The sequence below is a fragment of the Arvicola amphibius genome, chromosome 15 (genome assembly GCF_903992535.2).
Source record: "Arvicola amphibius chromosome 15, mArvAmp1.2, whole genome shotgun sequence".
Lineage (NCBI taxonomy): Eukaryota > Metazoa > Chordata > Mammalia > Rodentia > Cricetidae > Arvicola > Arvicola amphibius.
Genome location: NC_052061.1, coordinates 39,083,964 through 39,107,644, shown reverse-complemented (window position 1 = coordinate 39,107,644; position 23,681 = coordinate 39,083,964). Strand labels below are relative to the sequence as shown.

The 23,681-nt window shown below is 39.5% G+C and overlaps 1 protein-coding gene across 6 annotated transcripts in view; it reads right to left on the bottom strand.

The window, feature by feature from the left end:
* The window catches only part of Cntnap4 (contactin associated protein family member 4), a 302,762-nt gene that overhangs the window by 104,991 nt on the left and 174,090 nt on the right, over positions 1 to 23,681 (bottom strand). For 5 of the 6 annotated variants that reach the window (XM_038312860.1, XM_038312862.1, XM_038312866.1 and 2 more), the window contains exons 5-8: positions 6,581 to 6,784; positions 4,858 to 5,042; positions 3,965 to 4,108; positions 682 to 943 (exon numbers count right to left, since the gene is read on the bottom strand). In XM_038312860.1, coding sequence (XP_038168788.1) covers positions 682 to 943; positions 3,965 to 4,108; positions 4,858 to 5,042; positions 6,581 to 6,784 — 795 coding nt within the window. The remainder of the gene's footprint in view (positions 1 to 681; positions 944 to 3,964; positions 4,109 to 4,857; positions 5,043 to 6,580; positions 6,785 to 23,681) is intronic. The other variant, XM_038312863.1, reaches the window with a different exon arrangement.

The following is a 23,681-nucleotide window of genomic DNA, read 5'->3' as shown; positions in this document are numbered from 1 at the left end:
ATATCCCTCTCACAGCTCTGACCTATACTGAACATTAAGTTTCAAGACACATAAAAAGTCACCTTAATTATATTACCTCTAATTGATAAAAAAAAGGATGCTATATTGTACACAAATACAGAGAACTTCAATTGGTACCCAAATGACAAGATTTTCACAAATCTTGGCCTGTTTAAAAATGTATCCAGTTTTAAATGTAATGTAACCATTACAGGTATATTTGAATTTTTGGATAGTGACATAGATAGCTACAGGTACCAGTGTGGCATCTATGCTCCACACAAAGTTGGACAATAGCTATTTAGCCGTCTAATTTTTCACTGAAACATTCAGTTAATTTACTGGCCTGTTTCAGTGCCATTCACTTTTACCCCAAAACCCATTTTCTCCTGGGATGATGATGACTTGTCTGAATTGGTGGAAGGGTCATGGATAGAAATTTCTATTCCCTCATCATTACTAACTCTATTAATAAGAATTTTGAACACTGGAATCGTAGGTAGAAGGAAAATTAGAACCAAGTTTCTCTAAGGAAGGGTAGTGATAATCTTATTAACTCAAGTATCCATTTATTAAACAAATATTAATTTTTGATTATGCATGAAATTTATGGAGAAGAGGCACAGAGATAAGGAAATCTTTCAAATCCATATGCTTTGCCTGCAGGAATACATTTAATACCTGCTGTGATGTCACTGGCTGCCTTTCCTGGCTGGTAGAGATTCAGTTTAAGTTTCCCATCGCTGAGCAAGAGGAGAAGACCGCCTGAAACCAGCTGGAGTTCACTGAAGAGCAGAAGTCCCACCTTATTCCAGGTTCGGAATTGAAAACTGGCTGAGACGGCTTCCTCTTTGGAAGATGCTGGGAGTGCCAAGTAACTCCGGGTGCTCAGGAAAGTCAGAGGCATGGACTGTGGTTGTGAGCAAGAAAACGACGTGTTTCCCTGTGGCAGAGGACAGGAGCAGGAATTCAGCTCATTTCGACCCAGGTGGAATGGAATGTAAATACTTGTGAAATCTGAGTAGCAATCTTATATTATTCTAGCCAGAAAACATTTTGCTGTACCATGAAGATCCAAATCTTTACCATTTATCTTAAAAGCTCTTGAAGTGTGCCCCCAGGTTTCCTCCACATTCTTCAACCTTAGTATAGACTAGCAAAGTCAATGAAATCAACATTATCAACAAGAAAAAAACATGGGGAGGTAATCTTGGTTAAACAAGCAAATAAAAATTATTCTGTTAGAAATTGAACTTTTACTTTATACAACAGTTACGTTGTATGTTTGGCGAAATATTAAAAGCTTGAGAGCACAACAACGCTAACTCATAATATATGCACTAACTTATAAAATGAAGGAAATTTTGAGACCATCAAACCCTGTGGACATGGGACCCGTTATTCACTGCAGTTTGATCCTATGCTTTATTTGGGTAGCTACCTCCTCCTGCGCTATATACATCACATCCTCTTGTCCATGGACAGAGGGGATCTTCGCACAAGCATTATGTAGAAATATTATTTTGAATGAAACACACACATTTGTCTATATTTCATTTTAAATTATCTCCCTTTAATAAAAAGGTAATGAAAATATAACCTTACTGGATGTTAGGAACATACCAAGAACACAGATTCACAGAGAATTAGGAATAAAATCTTTTCCGTAATAAATATTCCTGTGATGCTCTTTGGGATTTTCTGCACAACATGAGACTCCATTTACATATTTTGAATTTTAAGCAATGAAAGAAACTAATGAAAATCTATTTACATCGGCATTTTATTATCAAAGTAGTAAAGCTGGAAACTGTGCTCCCCAGAATTTCAATCATTGTCTGATTCTGGGTAAAAGTTTCCTGTAAACCTCAAATGACTACTGACTGTCAGAAGTAGAGCACCAGCCATTTCGCCCCAAAGGTTTGGGGAAGCGTGTACAGTAAAGGATGAACACAAACCTGTGGTGATAGTCACTGATTGCCTGCTAACAAGAAGACTGGAGTTCCATCTTCCAGAACCCATGCCAAAAAGCCATGACTAAGACTGGGAAGATATGCAATGGTCAAGGAACTTGATCTGCAAACTTGATTACTGGAGTTTGGATCCCCGGAAACCCACCCCACCCCGATGCTGGGTGGGCAGGGAAGCCACATGTAATTCCAGCCTCTGCAGGCAGAGATAGGGAGATCCCTAGAGCAAGCTGGCAGACAATAGACAGGGAAGCTCTGAGTTTGACTGACAGATACAGCAGCAATGAATAAGGAGGAAGAGTGATTGGGGGTGATTCTGCAGCCTCCACTTGCACACATTCACTCATACACATTTATGTGCTCACCCACCACACCTAAGGACATAGTGATGAGCCCCGAGTGATGCTGGTTTGTCCCACTTCCCTGCTCTCCTCCACTCTATACCGTCTATTCATCAAGACATCTGGTCCTGCTGGGCAGCAACAAGCCAAGCTGATGCCCACCCCAGATGTGCATCATGGGTTTATAGGGACAGAAGCCACCCAGAGGCAACATGCAGAAGGCTCAGAAAGCTGCCTGCATAAGCCACAAATCCTCTGCCAAGTCCAATCGGTCCATTCACATTTCAGCTTTAGACAGTGACTAATCTGATCTTCAATCTTCCCGTGCCAGGTCCTCAATTCCTAGTTCCTCTGCTAAGTTCCACATCCAGAGAAGATGCCCTGTTTGGAACACACTCCACTATTGCTTCTCTGACTGAACCATGACCAACAGATAGAGCTAAATGTTGCCATAATTCCATGGACTTGGGGTATAAAGGAGCCCAGACAACAACACTATTTAGACAGCCTTGCAGCCGCAAGGTTGTAACAACCTATAAGCTCTTTATTTGTTATGAAATGACCATGACAAATACCAGTGTTTCTAGTTTCTTGTTAACACACTAGAATGCTACCCGATTCCGGAGACTGTGCTCATCTAATCTGCTGGTCAGGGAACAACTTCTTAAACAAATAAAAATAAAAATAATTAAGCTACTGAAAACAACAATACCTTAAGAAAATTGAAAATGCCATGACAAAATTAAAAACCATAACACAATAAAATTTAAAAATATTTTCCATACTATTTTTTTTAGATTTACTGTTGTATGACAGTTATTTTCAAATTAAAGCATTCCATCTAGATGGAAAGGCAGGCTCATGAGATTCAAGAGGCAAACAAAACATCACATCTTAGAAAGTTGAAGCTTAGAAAATTCTGGAAGGTCTCTCCTCAGTTTTATGGGAGGAGACAGCCCTGGAGCAGCAGTTTGACGCATTAGCAGCTGGGCTTTGGTGGCCTCTTCCACGATGCAATTGCTTTCCAGTCATCTGTGTTCCGGTACGCAACCTGGTACCCATACCTGTATTAATTACTCCAATCGAAACTCATTGATTCATCAAGCTGGACTTTGGTACAATCATTACTTCGGTCTTTTATGGGTTCCCTTTCTAGAAGGAGGAGATGAGTGCATGTGTGCATGTACAAGCATCTCTCTCTCTCTCCCCCCCCCCCTCTTTCTCTCTGTGTGTATGTTGTGTCTACACAAGAAAAATCTATCATGTGTTTACTTTTTTTTTTTTTTTTTTTGGTTTTTCGAGACAGGGTTTCTCTGTGGCTTTGGAACCTGTCCTGGAACTAGCTCTTGTAGACCAGGCTGGTCTCGAACTCACAGAGATCCGCCTGCCTCTGCCTCCCGAGTGCTGGGATTAAAGGCATGCGCCACCACCGCCCGGCATGTGTTTACTTTGCATAAAAATAAATATATTAAACATAGTCATTTTATGAATTGTAATTACCCTCAATAGAACCAATCTCCTATATGCATACTGTCAACTAGAGATATTTTTTTTAAATAAAAGCCATGTCTAAAACATAAGCAAGACCCTCACAGGGAGCAATTTTATTTGGGAAAGGTTCATCTTACTCATTGCTTCATATGGAACTCTTACCGTGGTGATGAGCTGAGGGCTGTGTTGCTTCGCCAAGCCGATGATGTCCACTCCATTATAATAGAGGTTCTCCAGACATCCATGAAAGTGTTTGTATGGCAATGACACTGATTTTGCAGGTGCTGAGATCCCTCCAAAGCTGATCTTAGAAAGAAAAATGGCATCAATAATATTGTTTAGTGATTTTTATCATAACCTGTTTAAATAATTATGATTAGAAATAATAGCAGTAATCATCACGGAGATAACTTTACAACACCACACAGAAAAAAAATTAAGATACCGACTTTTAAAAACAAATTTATGTGCATTCAGTCTTCATTTGTGTGACGGCTTGATTATCTTTCCAAGTCGCTAATCACACCTGGTTTCGATATTTATTGCTTAATGAAGAAAAATACACTTTTTGATTCACAGTAGAACTTGGTCTATTTAATAATGTAGCTAATTATGATATTTTATTTTGTATATGTTTCTAGCACAAATTGCTATTTGCATATTTAAATCAGTTGTTAATGGATTAATCTGTTCACTGCTATTGTCTCTCATAAATCTCTATTTCTCAGGGGTAGAACCCAAAAAGAAATCAAACCATGCATCCTAGATTTGCATGTGGCAATGAGATCTCATCATGAGAAATAAAATCTGCCTATGAAGCCCTGTGACTGTACATGTTAAGCAGATGATGATCATGTTCTATAATGATACATATAAATATACAATAAATGATGAGCCCCACGTTCCATATGCTAATAAGCTAGGCCACCTTAGGAATGCTTTGTCAGCCTGGAGATTTGCTCTGGAGGTGTCTTTTTTATAGCGTATTTTCTATTAGGAAGTTAAACCACATATGCATCATCAAATCTGTATTAATTGAAATGTAACCACCACACCTCATAATCAAGATCCAGGTAATTGAATTCTCCCTGGGCATGGAAGTGACGCCTGTGCTCGTCCACTGTAAAGTTGACCTGTTTGCCCAGTCTCTGGATGAGCACAGAATGCCAGTGCTGATCATCCAGAAGGCTGCCCAAGGTGAGGTTGATCAGGGTGGAACTGGAGGTCAGTCTAGCTTCACCTGGGAGGAGAAATGACAGCAGCGTGATTCAGTTAAAAGGGTGGGGAGCTTCTTCTTGATGGGCCAGCAGCTCTCACAGTAATTTGCAACCTTCTTCCATGCATACCATCCTGAACACGAGTGTGGATTTATCTGAAGCTTGATTATAATGATCTCTCAACCTTGCTGTAATTTCTTCCACTGTTAATTCTTTCTATTATTATTACCCATTGCAAGCTCATTTTCTATGTAAATTTTATCTTTGCTACAAGCTCATTATTTTTACTGCTGTAATATTTTTCAATGACCCATCCCATCCTTTATGATGCTAGGGAATAACTGTGGAGCTACGTCAGAGTTATAGGCAGAGCATCCAAAGAAGGGTTTGTGCAGTTTGCAAACATGGATCATTTGGGCATTTGTTGGAGGATATTTGATCCCGCTATGAACCTTGAGTTTGCATTTGCTTTAATTAAATAAAATTAATCTTGGGTCAGGAGGCTGAGTTGGCAGCTAGTTGACAGAAAGTAATCATAGAGCATCAGAGGGCACCTAGGAGAGACAGAAACAGGAAGTAGTAGGGTGGGGTTTGGAGTGGTATAGGTTTTTTCTGGGGTGGTGAAGCAGAAGCACAGGTCTTCCGTGGACATCAGGAAGGAGAAAGGGTTAGTTAGTTGCTACTCAGCCTCTCTGAACTCTCAGGTTTTCACCCCAGCCTTTGAGTTTTGAGTCTTATTCATAATTAGGATGAAAGTAGTTGGCTAAAGCTACCTTTAGAGGAGGCAGCAAGGTTGTTGGCTGTGTGAACAAAATTCTTTCCAGGTGCAGCCTGAGCAGCCAGGCTGCTGCGAGAATAATAGGTTGGTAACAGCAGAGTAGTATTTGCTGGCTGACATAGCAATAGATTAAGGTGTAGGTACTATGCCAAAATTAAAACAACATTTGGTGACACTCATTGGGTGCCAAATATATAGGCTTTTTTGGACCACCAGCCACCACATCATGACATGGAGACTTACCATTAATTATGAATGCTCAGCCTTAGCTTAGGTTTATTTCTAGCTACCTTTTCTATTCGCTTAATTAACCCATTTCTATTAATCTATGTGCGGCCCTGAGGCACATTTACATCATCTACATTCTATCCATGCTATTTTCCTGCTTCTTCCATGTCTGGTTGGATGGCCGCTGGCTAGCTGGTCTCTGACTGGATGGCTGACTCCCCTTTTCTCTCTGCCTGCCAGCATTGCCTATCCATCCTCTGCCTACCAATTGGCCATTCCATTTTTACTAGACCACTCAGGTGCCTTATGCAGACATGGTAAAAGAGCAGCACACCTTTACATAATTAAACAAATGCAGCATAAACAAATGCAACACATCTTTACATAGTTAAACAATTATTCTTTTCCACAGTAGGCACTGGGTATACACAAAAGTCTTTCATTGGGAAAATAAAATACTTTGAATGTTAAAAGAAGTGAGATATGAAAACACCAAGTTACATAAGTGACAATCAAAGAATCCGACCTTCCAAGAGCATCACCAAGTAGCTTTACCTGAATTAATAAGTAAGAAGAGCTTTCCTCTTCTTAACTCCAATGTGATATGATCTCCAGTAGGCCCTGCCCTGTGCAGAAGGATCCCATCACTCTCCATGGTTTTAAATTTCAAAGAAATGATATCTCTTATTGGACTCAAGGAGTTTTGATCAAATCTGTAGAGAAGGGAACTTTTTCCATCAAGATCAATCACCACTGACCCTGGAGACAAAGATAGTGAAAGTCATCATTCTATGGATAAATATGGTTTGCACTGAAGCATGTTAACTACTACGGTGTGTGTGTGTGTGTGTGTGTGTGTGTGTGTGTGTGTGTGTAATATCATAGCAAAACATATCTAATTCTATCAAAACCCAAAATTGATTCAGTTCCATCTGGATCATTTTAACTACTCACAATATATTTAAGTGCATGCCATAAATTTTCTTATGTTACTAAAGGCTAGCCTTATTCTGCAAAAAAAGAAATCTGAATGTAATTGATATACATATATATAAACATATGTGTGTGTAATCACTTTATAATACATATTTAAAAATCAATAATTTAATATTGGTCTTGGACTGTTAAAATTAATTTTGGGGGGAAGCTCAGGAAAAAAATTGGTTTGGGTATCTCAAAATTCTACCAGGTATGTGTCGTACCTATCAAAGACAGCATCCATTCAGACACACACATGTATGTCTCTGTGTGTAGTCTAGAGTTATAAAATACCACTCAAGCACACATTAAATTGGCCCTGTGCTCTGTTTTATAATATTATTTGCATGACTAAGAGATAGCATTTAAGTGCAAGACTCTTTTCTGTTTTCTCAAGGGCATCATTGGAAAGATATTATCCTAATGGTATTGTGAGGTTTATTCTACTGCGTTTATGCCATACTTTGACACCAGCCTGATTCTTCAGCTATCTGACAGTGTCTTACCTGCTCATTGTCAAGCTTACTCTTATTCAGTTCATCTTCAAAAAGATGCCATGTGATACTGGTAACATAACAGTACATATGTCAAAATCAGTTTGCACCCCAGAAAAGAAACAAAATGAAACCAATAATACTCAGAAATTCTCGCTGTATTTTCTGTCTCATAAACCAAAGATTTTTTTAAAGCAATTACCCCAAGAGTACTTTATATAAGAAATGAGGGGGTTAGAGAAACCCAATAAAACAAGAAACTGTTTTTTAACGGGTAAGCTGATTTCTTTCAGTCAACAACATAACATTATAGCTTACTCATCATATTTCATTTGATGAAATTATTATAGTTACTTCTATGCCCAAATATGTATTGATTCAGACTACCCACTACACCCTGAAAACTGTTAGTTACCCCCACCAACCCTAAATGTTTTCACTATTCTATGAAGCTCTCTTCTGAAGACCCAGGGGTCTGATTGTTTTTTACATCTTGTTAATATGCTTATAAAGAATTTATTTGCCAAGTATACATGAATAAACATTACATTCCTTAGAAAGAATAATGTTAGCTGAACAACCATTCCTTGTTATATAGCTGAATGAATGTGTATGGTTAAAGCATAACTCTTTGTCAAACACAAATGATGTTTTTTTTACCATTATTAGATAGCAATAAATTAAGAAAAATTTCAGCCAGATAGACTTTAAATGCTGACACATTTGGAGCAATGCAGTTATCTCTGAGTTATCTCTGAGTTAATGTATTGCTTAGAGGCAACTATCAGAGTAATGATTTTATTATAGATAAAGACTATTTTTGGAATTAGCTACCAAGAGATTTTCCCCCATAAAAACAGACCATGTTACTTTAGCCTACTATTTCTTTTTTTCTTCTCTTTTTCACTATTGTTATTATTACATTATAATGGTTGTATCCATCTTCCATGGCACCTCAAGCTTTGGGGCCTGGAATATTTCTGTCAGCAAAATAAGGTAGTGAAAAAAAAGTCTTGGACAATTGATGCCTAAAGCAATGGTGTAATGTTTTATCCCTCAAACTGAAGCCACTTGCTATTTTCTCTGACTCTTACCTACTTCCCATCTCACAGGTACATGGTTATGTATGTCAGTGAAGTACTTAGTATAAACATACTCAGTCTTCCATGTCAGAGGTACTGTGCACTAAATATTCCAGGTAGAAAATATTCAAGATAAGTATGCCAACATGGATCTTAAACAGAGAATATGAGCAAATATATCCATAAAACCATTACAGGCTGTAACAGACGTTCTGGGAGAGAAGACAAGGCCAACTGACTAAGATGCTGAGAAGGAGCTTACTCGGGTGTCAGACCTAGAAATCCGAGTCTCAGGCAGGTCCTCATATGAAACCCCGCCTCTCTCTATAGTTTCCAACCCATATCTTCTCTTCATACACTAGATTACACTTGTGGCATCTAATTTCAAAAAGTCTGGGTATTCTCCCAATATGTCCATGTTCACTTCCATAAACAAAAAATTGAAGGATTGTTGAGAAACTGCTATGACAAGAAACAATTTAATACTCTGAAGTAGAAGGTAGAGTCCCTTCAACAAAGGGGCCCCTGAAGAAAAAATTACAGAAATATGGAAATGAGTATATTGATAACAATCACATCACACATTCCACATTACGTACATACCTGTACGTAAGCAATGTCTTTTGGAAGGAAGGAAGGGGTGGAAAGCAGTCACTGTGCTCCCTGGCATTTTCATGTTAAGTTTATGCTCATTGACAACCACCCCCTTTTATTATTATATTTACAAAGTTATTTATGTAAATATCTGACTTGTGAAACCATCAGCACAAAAGCACTGTCTTATGATACATAAAACACCCTAGTTTTATTCCTACTTGATACACGGTAGAGTTGTCTGAGCAGAGAGAACCACAGGTGCAAAAATGTCTCTATAAGACTGACTGAAGCAAGCCTGTGGGATATTTTCTTAATTAGTGGTTGATGTGGGAAGGACCAGGCCACTGTGACTTGCTCAGTCTGTATTCTTATGCTTCGCAGAACCACCCACTCTAGGATGTACAAGAATACAGAACAATCAAGGCACAGAGAGAGAACAAACCAGCAAGCGGCATTCTTCCTTGACTCAGTTTTTGTCTCCAGTTCTTGTTTTGGGTTCTTGATGATGGATTGTAATGTAGGAGAATAAGTGAAATCAACCCTTTTCCTCCCTAAGTTGCTTTTGGTCCCTGTGTGTGTGTGTGTGTGTGTGTGTGTGTGTGTGTGTGTGTGTGTGTGTGAACAGAAACCCTAACAAAGACATAAAAACAAATGATAGAAATATCTGGAACTATCTTCTCTAACCCATCACCTCCCTCTCACGAAAGACCCTTCTGATTACTTAGGGTCCCCAGAATAAACCAGGGAGGCTCCCAGCAATTGCACCTTTGCTGCATAAGACACCATGATAATTTTACATTTTGGTTTTAGGGACTAAGATTTGTGTCCTTGTGGTAAAATACTTGACAGATAAAAAATATGAGAGCAGAGATTTATTTTGTCTCCTGGAGTCCTAAGGTCTCTAGCATGGCAGGGAAGGTAGGATCTGTGACACCAAAGTATCATGAGGCCAGGAAATAGAGAGAGCAGGCAAACCGGGCCAATATGAAACCTTCACATGCCTGAACCTTCTGGCTGACTTCTGCCAGTCAGGCCCTGGCTCTGAAAATTTCTTCAGCCCTCCATAAATACTGCCAGCATCACATGCTCAGATACAAGCCCTGGGGGGGGCATCTCATATCCAAACAATAATAGTAGGGGTGTTTCTTTTTTCTGTCTCATAGCAAATTACTTAACCTCTTTGTCGTGCTTCTTCATGCATGAAATGAGAGTAACAGTATATTCTCCACAGATTTGTTGTATGAATGTTTATCCACATAGTAACAAGTAATCAATGAACACTCATTGCTGCTAATGGTAGCCTATTATTTATTATTAGAATATTGAACAGGAAAAGAGGTGCTCAAAATAATTAAATACTTGCGTTGATTTCTGATTCTTTAAAACAACGAATTTCTGAAGAGCACACAAGGCACATATACACACAAATTCACAGGCATGTGCACACGCATACACACACATACACACATATGCATGCACATACACACATGTACATACCACACATGCACACGCACAAGCACACACATACTCATATATACTTACCCATGCACACATGTGCATGTATACACACACAGACACACACATGCAGAGGCACACACACACACACATACACACTCACACACACAGTGCTTCTCAGTATCAATATCATTGCAAAGTTGTACAGAGAGGATGATTTGAGGCAGCTGTGGGTTCTGTGGCTGTCCGTCTGTCAGCTCCTGTCTGAGCTCACTCACAGTAGCAGTTGTGGGTGAACTGAATTCTCCTCAGTGAATACTGCCATCTGAAATCTGCTTATTTAAAGCCAGAACTGAGGAAAGAGGAGACTCAGAAAGACTGTAGGCCTGGACCCAGTCACCTGGTGACTCCATATATAGTCTGGCTTTCCTTATACGATGCAGAAATGTAATCTTCCGTGGAATGGAAAGCGCTCCGACAGAAAATATACAAACGTCTTTCAGGGAGCTGTGTCGAAAGGAATGCTCCCGAAATGGGCATTCTGCCCTCCTTCCTTCAGCCCATATTAATGGAGAGGTCTCTGCTAGTACAGAGCAGATGAAGTGTTGCATGAAAGCAAAGCACATTCTTTCCTATTGTTCAAAGAGCTTATCATCTACGGGAAGACACACAGCCCTGAGATGTGATTAGTCATGCCCTTGTTCAGAGCTCTGCTTCCGGATCAGGGCAGGGTCCCCAGAGCTGTCTGAGATGCATAAGACAGTTGCTCTGCAGCAGCCTCTAAGAAGGATGTCCGCTGGGCTGGGGGAAATGCTACACCTCCTGGAGCAGCAGGCGCTGTCTATACCTGCACATACTCCACGTGCAAGCCCACTTATCGTTCTGATATATTGTCCTGCACCTGACTCTTCCTACCCCAACCCTGCACCCAGTCCTGCACCCTCCAAAAGTCTGAGCATTTTTGAATCGTAAAGGGCTGTCACTTTTCAAAGCAATATTCTGTCCCACCCCAAGGAGATTACTAAGAAAAAGAGGGTGACTTTTTAAATTAAACTTCATGGCCCAGCCATAAAAAAAAAAAAAAAAAAAAAAAAAAAAAAAAAAAAAAAAAAAAAAAAAAAAAACCTGGGCTGCCTGCCAAGATGGCTCAGTAGATAAAGGTTCTTGCTCTGTGAACTCAGATTGATGTGGGAGAGTCTTCTGTTTGAGTTGATTTCATTGGCTAATAAAGAAACTGCCTGGCCCATTTGATAGACTGCCCCTTAGGTGGGTGGAGTAGATAGAACAGGAAGAAGGAAGTGAGGTAGATGGCTCAGTCAGATGCCACACCTCTCCTAAATTAGGCAGACTGCCTTGCCTCTCCTCAGAGAGAGAGACGCGATGAAACTCCAGCCCAAGATGGACGTAAGCTAGAAACTTCCCGGTAAGACACCACTTTGTGGTGCTACACAGATTATTAGATATGGGTTAATCAAGATGTGAGTAAGAGGCTGAAAATAATGGGCCAGGCAGTCTTTAAAAGAATACAGTTTGTGTGTTGTTATTTCGCGTGTAAAGCTAAGCATGCGGGAGCAGGGCAGCCGGAAGCCGGCCTGCAACCCCACACTACATCAGATGACCCACATTTAATCTCCAGGCCCCACTTGTAGAAGGACAAAGATCCTGCAATTTGATCTTTGTCCAGGAGCATGCCATAGAATGCCTGAACAGATCAAGAAACATATTAAACAATTTTTGATTTTTTTTTTAGATAAATAAAGCTAAAAAAATTCTTTCTTGGGTGTTCCAAAAACATTCACCATCTTGAGCTCTGCCAGGTCACCACTGAATTAGAAGCTGTAGACTCCTAACTCGAGACCCGGGAATGCAGGTTCCCCCACGAGGCTGACTTAGATTACAACATCAAGAAGATTTGACTGGAAGAACATGTAGGTTACAGAGGCCTATTTTCTGAAATCAAATAACCTCATTGCCTACTGAATTGTACCGGGGAAAATGAATACGCTTTATTTATTTATACTACCGTTGGTTCTTGTAGAAAGTTTCAGAGGTTTGGGAGATTTTTTTTCCCCTGAAAGATACTTCAGGACAAATTGATTCTGCAAGTTATACTATGATTCATGTCATTATTGATGAGCACAGATGACTAAAGCCTTAAAAGAAAAGGACTGGAGTAGAAAATGCACGAACTGGAAAACCATCCCCCCAATAAGAGAAAATTAATTTTATTTAAAGGTCGTGGAAGGATTCTTCATGGAAAAGATAACTAAGTCTTCTCTTCATTTGGGGAGAATTACCTCCAAAATATAAGTTGAATCAAAATTTTTCTTTCGGGACTGGAGAAATGGCTCAGCCGTAAAAGGTTCCTGCACAAGATCCTGTTTTGAATCACTGAACCCATGTCAGGCTTCTCGCAAAACTAATTACAGTTTTCGGGGGTCTGGCACCTCCCTGTGGCCTCCAAGGGCACCTTCACTCAGCTGTGCATATACTAAAATACAAATGCATGCCCACATATGTACGCATGCACACACAACCACGAAAAGAGTTCTATCCTTAAAGATCAAAGAATAAAATTAATATAGACCTTCCATGAGCAAGAGAAAGGGGCTATAGGCCAAACTCTTCTTGGTTAAAAGTGAAGTCAGCATTGAACAGCAATCAATCATACTGTTTATTTGAGAATTATTACCCATGAGTTACTAAACTAAGAAATGAATCAGCTGGAGCCACTGTTAAACTGTTATATAGTGAGACAGTCAAGCAGCAGGGTGATGAATAGGCACTTGGGACCTGCATTACTGAATCAGGTTGGAGACCAAGCACTCAAGAAATCAACAGGAAGTGGGTGATACTACTTTTACATAGAAGCATAAAAATGCCCGGGATGATTTAAGAAGGAGCTCCTACTTTTAAAACAAAACCCAAACGAATACCATGAAACGGAAGGAGACATAGACACAAGCTCTACACAGAACCACAAAGAACAGTGACTCTCCTGCCATGGCTCTAAATAGACGGAGGTAAAGTCAGCATTATGCTGAGGGACTGAAGGGCCATCCATGACTCCTGCACTTAACTCTCAATCTAAATTAACTTTCTGGGTAGATGAAACCCTCAGCATCAGCTCCGGCAAGAGCTTTTCAGTGTGCCATGGGAAGATTACAAGTTGTATTTCGGTCTTGTTGACTTCTGTGACGAGACCAAAGTGACCTACATACTTGGTTTCCTTGTTTAGAAGATGCAGAGATTAAATTTCATGTTTCATATTACTAAAATGCTATGGAGATCAAACAGAAATACCTCAGAGTTCCTACCTTGATGACAGTGATACCATTTTGATAAGGATATAATTTATTCACCTTGAAGATATCCCTTTCCTTTAATCTACTTTGAATGTAATAAATTTGTGCTTTTATGTACTAACTCATTATTTAATTTATATCAAAATACTTTAATTAAATTTATTTACTTATTTTGCAGACTGACCACAGTTTCTCCTCTCTCCTCTCCTCTTATTCCCTATTTCCTCCTCCCCTCTTCAATCCCCTACCCCGAATCCATTCCTTCTCTGCCTCAGAAAAAGGCAGGCCTCCCATGGGTATCATCAAAGCATAGCATATCAAGTTGTGATAGGACTAAGCACATATATGCAGAGGGTCTAGGCTCCCTGGTTGTCAGTTCAGACTCTTTGAGCTCCTATGAGCCCCAGGTAGTTGTTCTTATATCAAAATATTTTTAAAATTTTTTTAATTACATGTATGAGTCTGTGTTAGGTTTGTACACATGTGTTTAGTGTCCTCAAAGGCAAGAAAGGGCATCAGATCCTCGGGAACAGGGGTTACTGGCAACTGTGTGCCTTCTGATATGGGTACATGAAAAGGAACTTCTGAAAGAGCAGTACGCGCTCCAACCAATGAGTCATCTCTCTAGTACCTGTATAAAAATAGCTTCCATGAGTCTATTTGTCAATTGTTATTACACATGAACTATGCCACATGACACCATGGAAGCTACAATTTCAGCCATGGGTCACATCCTGTCCTCAAAAGTCCTCCAATCCTAAGCAACAGACATTAATCTATTTACTGAGCCCGGAAGGACTTCCAAATTGTAAACGAAATAGGAAAGAAAAGAGCAGAGTTACAGAAAAGACTGAGTAGATGTATTTGAAGTAGATTGGCAACCAGGTATATTTCCGCTGTTGTAGTACTTCAGCTGAATAGGTGAACACATATATAAATGGATGCAAGGCCAGGAAATGAAAAATAGTGAACGAGTGCTGTCAGAAGAATGGAAAAGGCTGAAGAGATTACATGGAAGAAAATGGAAATGGCTCGCAAGAAGCGCCATTTCCAGCAGGTCTCCATGACCACGGGAAGTCCTAATTCTGGGTTACCATATTTTGTTTTTGGACTTACGCCTAGAAATTAGTTATGGAACCTCAGGTATGGCCAGCACTTCTCAGTCAGTGTCCCTAAGGTCTTCCTGTTTAAAGCCCATGTGTTTAACAATTCCCTCTAACAGGCAGGACTTGAACTTCCAAGGGAAGTCTTCCTAACACTATGATGATGATACAAGTTTTTAGAACTATCTTCTGCAGCTCCTGCTCTCTCCTGGGTGTTTCACTTAAGCACACATTGTTCTCCAGAGGAAGGCTGCTTCACTACCCCTGTCATGCTACCCACTGGGCTCTGCTACCTATCAGTTCTACTCTGACCCACAAACCTGTGGAGCCCATCATCCTCTCCTTGCCCAATCATCTCCCACCACATCAGCTGCATCCAGACATGAAGGAACCATCTGTAACAATTGGAGAAAGGGATGGGTAGATGGCAGAAAAAGAGTACACTCAACAACATAAAGAACAATGTAGCACCACCAGAACCTAGCGGTTCTACAACAGGAACACCTGAACATCCTAAAACAGATGAAGCAGAAGAAACTACCTCAAACAAAAAAAAATATGAAGACAATAGAAGCTCTTAAAGAAGAAATGAAAAATTCCCTTAAAGAAATCAAGGAAAAGATAAATAAGATATTGGAGGAAATCATTGAATCCCTTAAAGAAAGCCAAGAAAAATAACAATCGAGCAGGGGAAGGAAACAGTTCAAGTCTTGAAAATTGAAATAGAGGCAATAAAGAAAACACAAACCAAGGAAATTTTGGAAATGGAAAATCTGGGCAAATGAGCAAAAACTACAGATGCAAGTATAACCAGCAGAGTACAAGAGACGAAAGAGAGAATCTCAGGCGTTGAAGATACTATAGAGGAAATAGATTCACTAAAAAAAAGAAAATGTTTAATCCAGCAAAGTCCTAACATAAAACTTCCAGGAAATCTAAAACACCATAAATAGACCAAACCGAAGAATAATAGGGATAGAAGGAGGAGAAGAATACCAGCTCAAAGGCACAGAAAAATATTTTCAAAAAATAATAAAAGTAAAATTCCCAAACCTAAAGAAAGACACACCTATGAAGATACAGGAAGCTTACAGAACACCAAATTGCCCAACAAAAATAAAAAGTCTCCTCACTACATAATAATCAAAACACTAAACATACAGAATAAAGAAAGAATATTAAGAGCTACAAAGGAAAAAAGACCAAGTACCATATAAAGCATACCCATCAGAATAACATCCATCTTCTCACTGGAGACTCTGAAAGCCAGAAGGTCCTGGACAGTTGTTATGCAGACACTAAGAAACCACAGATGCAAGCCCAGACTACTATACCCAGCAAAACTTTCAATCGCCATAAACAGATAAAATGAGATACTCAATGAAAAAAATCAAATTTAAACAATACCTATCCACAAATCCAGTGCTACAGAAAGTACTAAAAGGAAAACTCTAATCCAAGGAAGTTAGCTGCACCAGTGGAAACACAGGCAATAGATAATCCCACACCAGCAAATCCCAAAGAAGGGAAACACACACACACACACACACACACACACACACACACACAAAACCACCAACAAAAACAAAGATAACAGGAATTAACAATCACTGATCATTAACATCCCTTAGTATCAATTGGCTCAATTCACCTCTAAAAAAGCACAGGATAACAAAATGCATACAAAAAACAGGACCTGTTTTTCTTCTGCATACAAGAAACACACCTTGCCCTTCCCAGCTTGCACCCAGAACCCCCCACCCTCTGCCTCATCCTCCCATCTTTGGGGCCGCAAAATCCCACAGCTCAGCCTGTTTGGGTGCCGGGGAACTGGAATTGAGTGCACCCAGGCCGGTGGGAGGTCCCCTCCTTCATTAGCCTGCCTACAGCAAGGTAGGCCCTTTGTCAGCAAGCTGCTTGGCCTGAAAGGAGACCTGACAGTCTGCCAGAGGATCCATCATTCATTAGAGTGAGTGAATTGAATTCATTGGGGTGAATTGAACTTCTAAAAGAAGACCCAAAGGGGATTATTCAGAGGAAGAAATGGGCAGGCACCAATGCAAGAATTCCTCCAACAATTTGAAAAACAACATGAAAGCACCAGAACCCAGCGAACTTATAACAGGAGGACTTGAACACACTAGTCAAGAAGAAGTAGAAAAAACTGACTTTATGAAAGTAATAGAGTCCCTTAAACAGGAGGTGAAAAACTCCCTTAAGGAAATGGACGAGAAGAATAACAAAAAGTTTGAAGAATTGAGTAAATCCGTAAATGATATCCTAGGAAACCAAGAAAAAACAATCAAACAGATAATGGAAACAGTGCAAGACTTGAAAACTGAAATGGAGGCAAGGAAGAAAACACAACCCGAGGGCCAGCTGGATATGGAAAATCTATGTAAACAAACAGAGACTACAGAAACAAGCATAACCAACAGAATACAAGAGATAGAAGAAAGAATCTCAGATTCTGAAGATACCATAGAGAAAATAAACGCACTGATCAAAGAAAACAGCAAATCCAACAAATTCTCATCACAAAACATTCAGGAAATCTGGGACACAATAAAAAGACCAAACCTAAGAATAATAGGCATAGAAGAAGGAGAAGAAATACAGCTCAATGGTCCAGAAAATATATTTAATAAAATTATAGAAGAAAACTTCCCAAACCTAAAGAAAGATATTCCTATTTAGGTTCAAGAAGCTTACAGAACACCAAATAGACTGGATCAAAAAAAATCCCCTCGCCATATTATAATCAAAACACAAAACATACAGAATAAAGAAAGAATATTAAGAGCTGAAAAGGAAAAAGGTCAAGTAACATATAAAAGTAAACCTATCAGACTAACACCTGACTTCTCTATGGAAACCATGGAAGCCAGAAGGTCCTGGATAGATGTTTTGCAGAAACTAAGAGACCATGGATTCAAGGCCAGATTACTATACCCAGCCAAGCTTTCGTTCACTATAAATGGAGAAAACAAAATATTCCAGGATAAAAACAAATTTAAACAATACATAGCCACAAATCCAGCCTTACAGAAAGAAATAGAAGGAAATTCACAAACAAAGGAGTCCAGCATTGCCCAAAATAACTCAGACATCTAGCGACCCTTCACCAGCACATCTCAAAGAAAGGAAACACACAATCTCTACTACCAAATAAAAAATGACAACCGGAGTTAACATCCACTGGTCATTAATATCACTTAATATCAATGGACTCAATTCACCTATAAAAAGGCAAAGGCTAAGAGATTGGATACGAAAACAGGATCCAACATTCTGCTGTTTACAAGAAACACACCTCAACCACAAAGACAGACATCTACTCAGAGTAAAGGGTTGGGAAAAGGTTTATCAAGCAAATGGACCTAAGAAACAAGCTGGTGTGGCCATACTAATTTCTAACAAAGTTGACTTCAAACTAAAATCAATCAGAAGAGATGGAAAGGGACACTTTATACTCATTACAGGAAAAACCTATCAGAATGAAGTCTCAATCCTGAATATCTATGCCCCTAATACAAAAGCACCCACTTATATAAAAGAAACATTACGAGAACTTAAGACAGCCATCAAACCAAACACACTGATAGTGGGAGACTTCAACACTCCTCTTTCACCAATGGACAGGCCAATCCGACAGAAACCTAACAGAGAATTAAGAGACTTAATGGAGGTAATGAACCAAATGGACTTAACAGACATCTATAGAACATTCCACCCAAACAGGAAAGAATATACCTTCTTCTCTGCGGCTCATAGAACCTTTTCGAAAATTGACCGCATACTCGGTAACAAAGCAAACTTCCACAGTTACAAAAACATATTAGTAACCACCTGCATCTTATCGGATCACCATGGATTAAAATTAGAATTCAACAACAGTGCTACCCCCAGAAAGCCTACAAACTCATGGAAACTGAACAGTCAACTACTGAACCACACCTGGCTCAAGGAAGAAATAAAGAAAGAAATTAAAGTCTTTCTTGAATTTAATGAAAATAAAGACACAACATACTCAAACTTATGGGACACTATGAAAGCAGTGCTAAGAGGAAAATTCATAGCACTAAGTGCCCACTTAAAAAAAAAACGGAGAAAGCACACATTGGAGACTTAACAGCACACCTGAAAGCTTTAGAAAAGAAAGAAGCAGACTCACCTAGGAGGAGTAGAAGACTGGAAATTATCAAACTGAGGGCAGAAATCAACAAAATAGAAACACAGAAAACAATCCAAAGAATCAATGAAACAAAAAGCTGGTTCTTGGAGAAAATCAACAAGATTGACAAACCCCTAGCCAAACTAATCAAATGGCAGAGAGAGAACACACAAATTAATAAGATCAGAAATGAAAAAGGGGACATAACCACAGACATAGAGGAAATTCAGAGAATCATTAGATCTTACTACAAAAGCCTGTATGCCACAAAATTGGAAAATGTAAAAGAAATGGACACTTTTTTAGATAAGTACCATATACCAAAGTTAAAACAGGACCAGGTAAATGCTCTAAATAGTCCTGTTAGTCGCGAAGAATTGGAAACTGTTATCAGAAACCTCCCTACCAAAAAGAGCCCAGGACCTGATGGGTTCAATGCAGAATTCTACCAGAACTTCCAAGAAGACCTAATACCTATACTCCTTAAGGTATTTCATAATATAGAAACAGAACAGTCATTGCCAAATTCCTTTTATGAAGCTACAATTACCCTGATACCTAAACCACACAAAGACTCAACCAAGAAAGAGAATTACAGGCCAATCTCACTCATGAACATCGATGCAAAAATTCTCAATAAAATACTGGCAAACAGAATCCAAGAACACATTAGAAAAATTATCCACTATGATCAAGTAAGCTTCATCCCAGAGATGCAGGGCTGGTTCAACATATGAAAATCTATCAATGTAATTCATCATATAAATAAACTGAAGGATAAAAACCATATGATCATCTCATTAGATGCAGAAAAAGCATTTGACAAAATTCAGCACCCCTTTATGATAAAGGTCTTGGAGAGATTAGGGATACAGGGGTCATTCCTAAATATAATAAAGGCTATTTACAGCAAGCCGACAGCTAACATCAAATTAAATGGAGAGAAACTCAAGGCCATCCCACTAAATTCAGGAATGCGACAAGGCTGTCCACTCTCTCCTTATCTCTTCAATATAGTGCTTGAAGTTCTAGCAATAGCAATAAGACAAAACAAGGGGATCAAGGGGATTCGAATTGGAAAGGAAGAAGTTAAACTTTCGTTATTTGCAGATGATATGATACTGTACATAAGCAATCCCAAAAACTCCACCAAAGAACTCCTACAGCTGATAAACTCCTTTAGTATCGTGGTGGGATACAAGATCAACTCCAAAAAATCAGTTGCCCTCCTATATATAAAGGATAAGGAAGCAGAGAAAGAAATCAAAGAAGCATCACCTTTCATGATAGCCACAAATAGCATAAAATATCTTGGGGTAACTCTAACCAAGGAAGTGAAAGACCTATTTGACAAGAACTTTAAGTCTTTGAAGAAAGAAATTGAAGAGGATACCAGAAAATGGAAGGATCTCCCTTGCTCTTGGATTGGGAGGATCAACATAGTAAAAATGGCAATACTACCAAAGGCAATCTATAGATTTAATGCAATCCCCTTAAAGATCCCATCAAAATTCTTCACAGATCTTGAGAGGACAATAATCAACTTTATATGGAAGAACAAGAAACCCAGGATAGCCAAAACAATCTTATACAATAAAGGAACTTCTGAAGGCATTACACCATCCCTGACTTCAAACTCTATTACAGAGCTACAGTATTGAAAACAGCTTGGTATTGACATAAAAATAGAGAAGTCAACCAATGGAATCGAATAGAAGACCCAGATCTTAACCCACAAACCTATGAACACCTGATTTTTGATAAAGGAGCTAAAAGCACACAATGGAAGAAAGAAAGCATCTTCAACAAATGGTGCTGGCATAACTGGATGTCAACCTGTAGAAGAATGAAAGTAGATCCGTATCTGTCACCATGCACAAAACTCAAGTCCAAATGGATTAAAGACCTCAATATCAATCTGAACACACTGAACCTGTTAGAGAAGAAAGTGAGAAGTACTCTACAACATTTGGGCACAGGAGACCGCTTCCTACGTATAGCCCCAGCAGCACAGACATTAAGGGCAACATTGAATAAATGGGACCTCCTGAAGCTGAGCAGCTTCTGTAAAGCAAAGGACACTGTCACTAAGACAAAAAGGCAGCCTACTGACTGGGAAAAGATCTTCACCAACCCCGCAACAGACAAAGGTCTGATCTCCAAAATATATAAGGAACTCAAGAGACTAGACTTTAAAATGCTAATGAACCCAATTAAAAAATGGGGCACTGAACTGAACAGAGAATTCTCAACAGAAGAAGTTCGAATGGCCAAAAGACACTTAAGGGCATGCTCAACCTCCTTAGCAATCAGGGAAATGCAAATCAAAACAACGTTGAGATACCATCTTACACCTGTCAGAATGGCTAAAATCAAAAACACCAATGATAGTCTTTGCTGGAGAGGATGTGGAGTAAGGGGTACACTCATCCATTGCTGGTGGGAATGCAAACTTGTGCAACCGCTTTGGAAAGCAGTGTGGAGGTTTCTCAGGAAATTTGGTATCAACCTACCCCAGGACCCAGCAATCCCACTCTTGGGAATTTACCCAAGAGATGCCCAATCATATTACAAAAGCATTTGTTCAACTATGTTTATAGCAGCATTATTTGTAATAGCCAGAACCTGGAAACAACCTAGATGCCCTTCAGTGGAAGAATGGATGAAGAAAGTGTGGAATATATACATATTAGAGTACTACTCGGCGGTAAAAAACAAAGACATCTTGAATTTTGCATGCAAATGGATGGAAATAGAAAACACCATCCTGAGTGAGGTAACCCAGGCCCAAAAAGATGAACATGGGATGTACTCACTCATAATTGGGTTCTAGCCATAAATAAAGGACATCGAGCCTATAATTCATAAAAAATCCTAGAGAAGCTATATAAGAAGGTGAACCCAAAGAAAAACATATAGTTATCCTCCTGGATACTGGAAGTAGACAAGATTGCCGGACAAAAACTGGGAACATGGGGGTGGGGTGAGATGGGGGGAGGGGGGATGGGGAGAGAAAAGTGTGAAGTAGAGGATGGGAAGAGCTTGGGGGAATAGGATGGTTGGGATATAGGAAGGGTGGATATGGGAACAAGGAATTATATATCTTAGTTAAGGGAGCCATTCTAGGGTTGGCAGAGACTTGACTCTAGAGGGGTTCCCAGGTGTCCAGGAAGACGCCCCCAGCTAGGTCCTTGGGCAGCTGAGGAGAGGGTGCCAGAAATGTACAGATCCTATTGCCATACTCATGAATATCTTGCATATCACCATAGAACCTTCACCTGGCATTGGATGGAGAAAATGACCGAGCCCCACATAGGAGCACTGGACTGAGCTCCCAAGGTCCCCATGAGGAGCAAAAGGAGGGAGATCATGAGCAAGGAAGTCAGGACCATGAGGAGTGCGTTTACCCATTGAGACGGTGGGACAGATTTAACGGGAGACCACCAAGTCCAGTTGGAATGGGACTGATGGAACAGGGGACCAAACCGGACTCTCTGAATGTGGCTGACGGTGAAGGAGGACTGAGAAACCAAGGACAACGGCAATGAACATGAACTCTACAGCATGGACGGGCTCACTGTGAGCCTTGTCAGTTTGGTTGCTCACCTTCCTGGACTTAGGGGGACCTGGGAGGACCTTGGACTTAACATAGTGAAGGGAACCCTGATGGCTCTTTGTCTTGGAGAGGGGTGGAGTGAGGGTATGGGTGGAAGGGAGGGGAGGAAAGGGGGAGGAGGAGGGGAGGAGATGGAAATCTTTAATAAAAAAATGAGAAAAAAAGAAGTAACACACCTTAACTTCAAAGACAGACATTATCTTGGAGTAAATGGTTGGTAAAAGATTTTCCAATCAAATGGACCTAAGAAACAAGTTGGTGTAGCTATCCTAATATCTAACAAAATAAAGTTCAAACTAAAATCAATCAAAATAGATGAACAAGGCCATTTTAATATTCATAGCAGGAAAAATCCATTAAGATGAATCCTCAATTCTGAACATCTAACTCCTCAAATACAAGGGCACTAATATGTGTAAAGAAACGTTACTTAAGCGTAAATCACACATCAAACCCCACACAATAATAAAGGGAGAGTTCAACACCCCACTTTCACTAATGGACAGGTCTTCCAGACAGAAACTTAACAGAAAAATAAGGGAAATACCAGATGTTATGATCCATATGGGCTTTACATACATCTATAGAACATTTCACCCAAACACAAAAGAATAAATCTTTTTTTCAGCACCTCATGGAACCTTTTCTAAATTTGACCACATAGTTATTCACAAAGAAAATCTCAATAGATGCCAAAAAATTAAAATAACCCCCTATATCTTATTGGACCATCATGACTTAAAATAAGATTACAACAACAACACAAGTTATAGAAAGCCTATGAATTTATGGCAACTGAATAACACTCCACTGAATCACCACTGTGTCAAGAAAGAAATTAAAGATATCCCA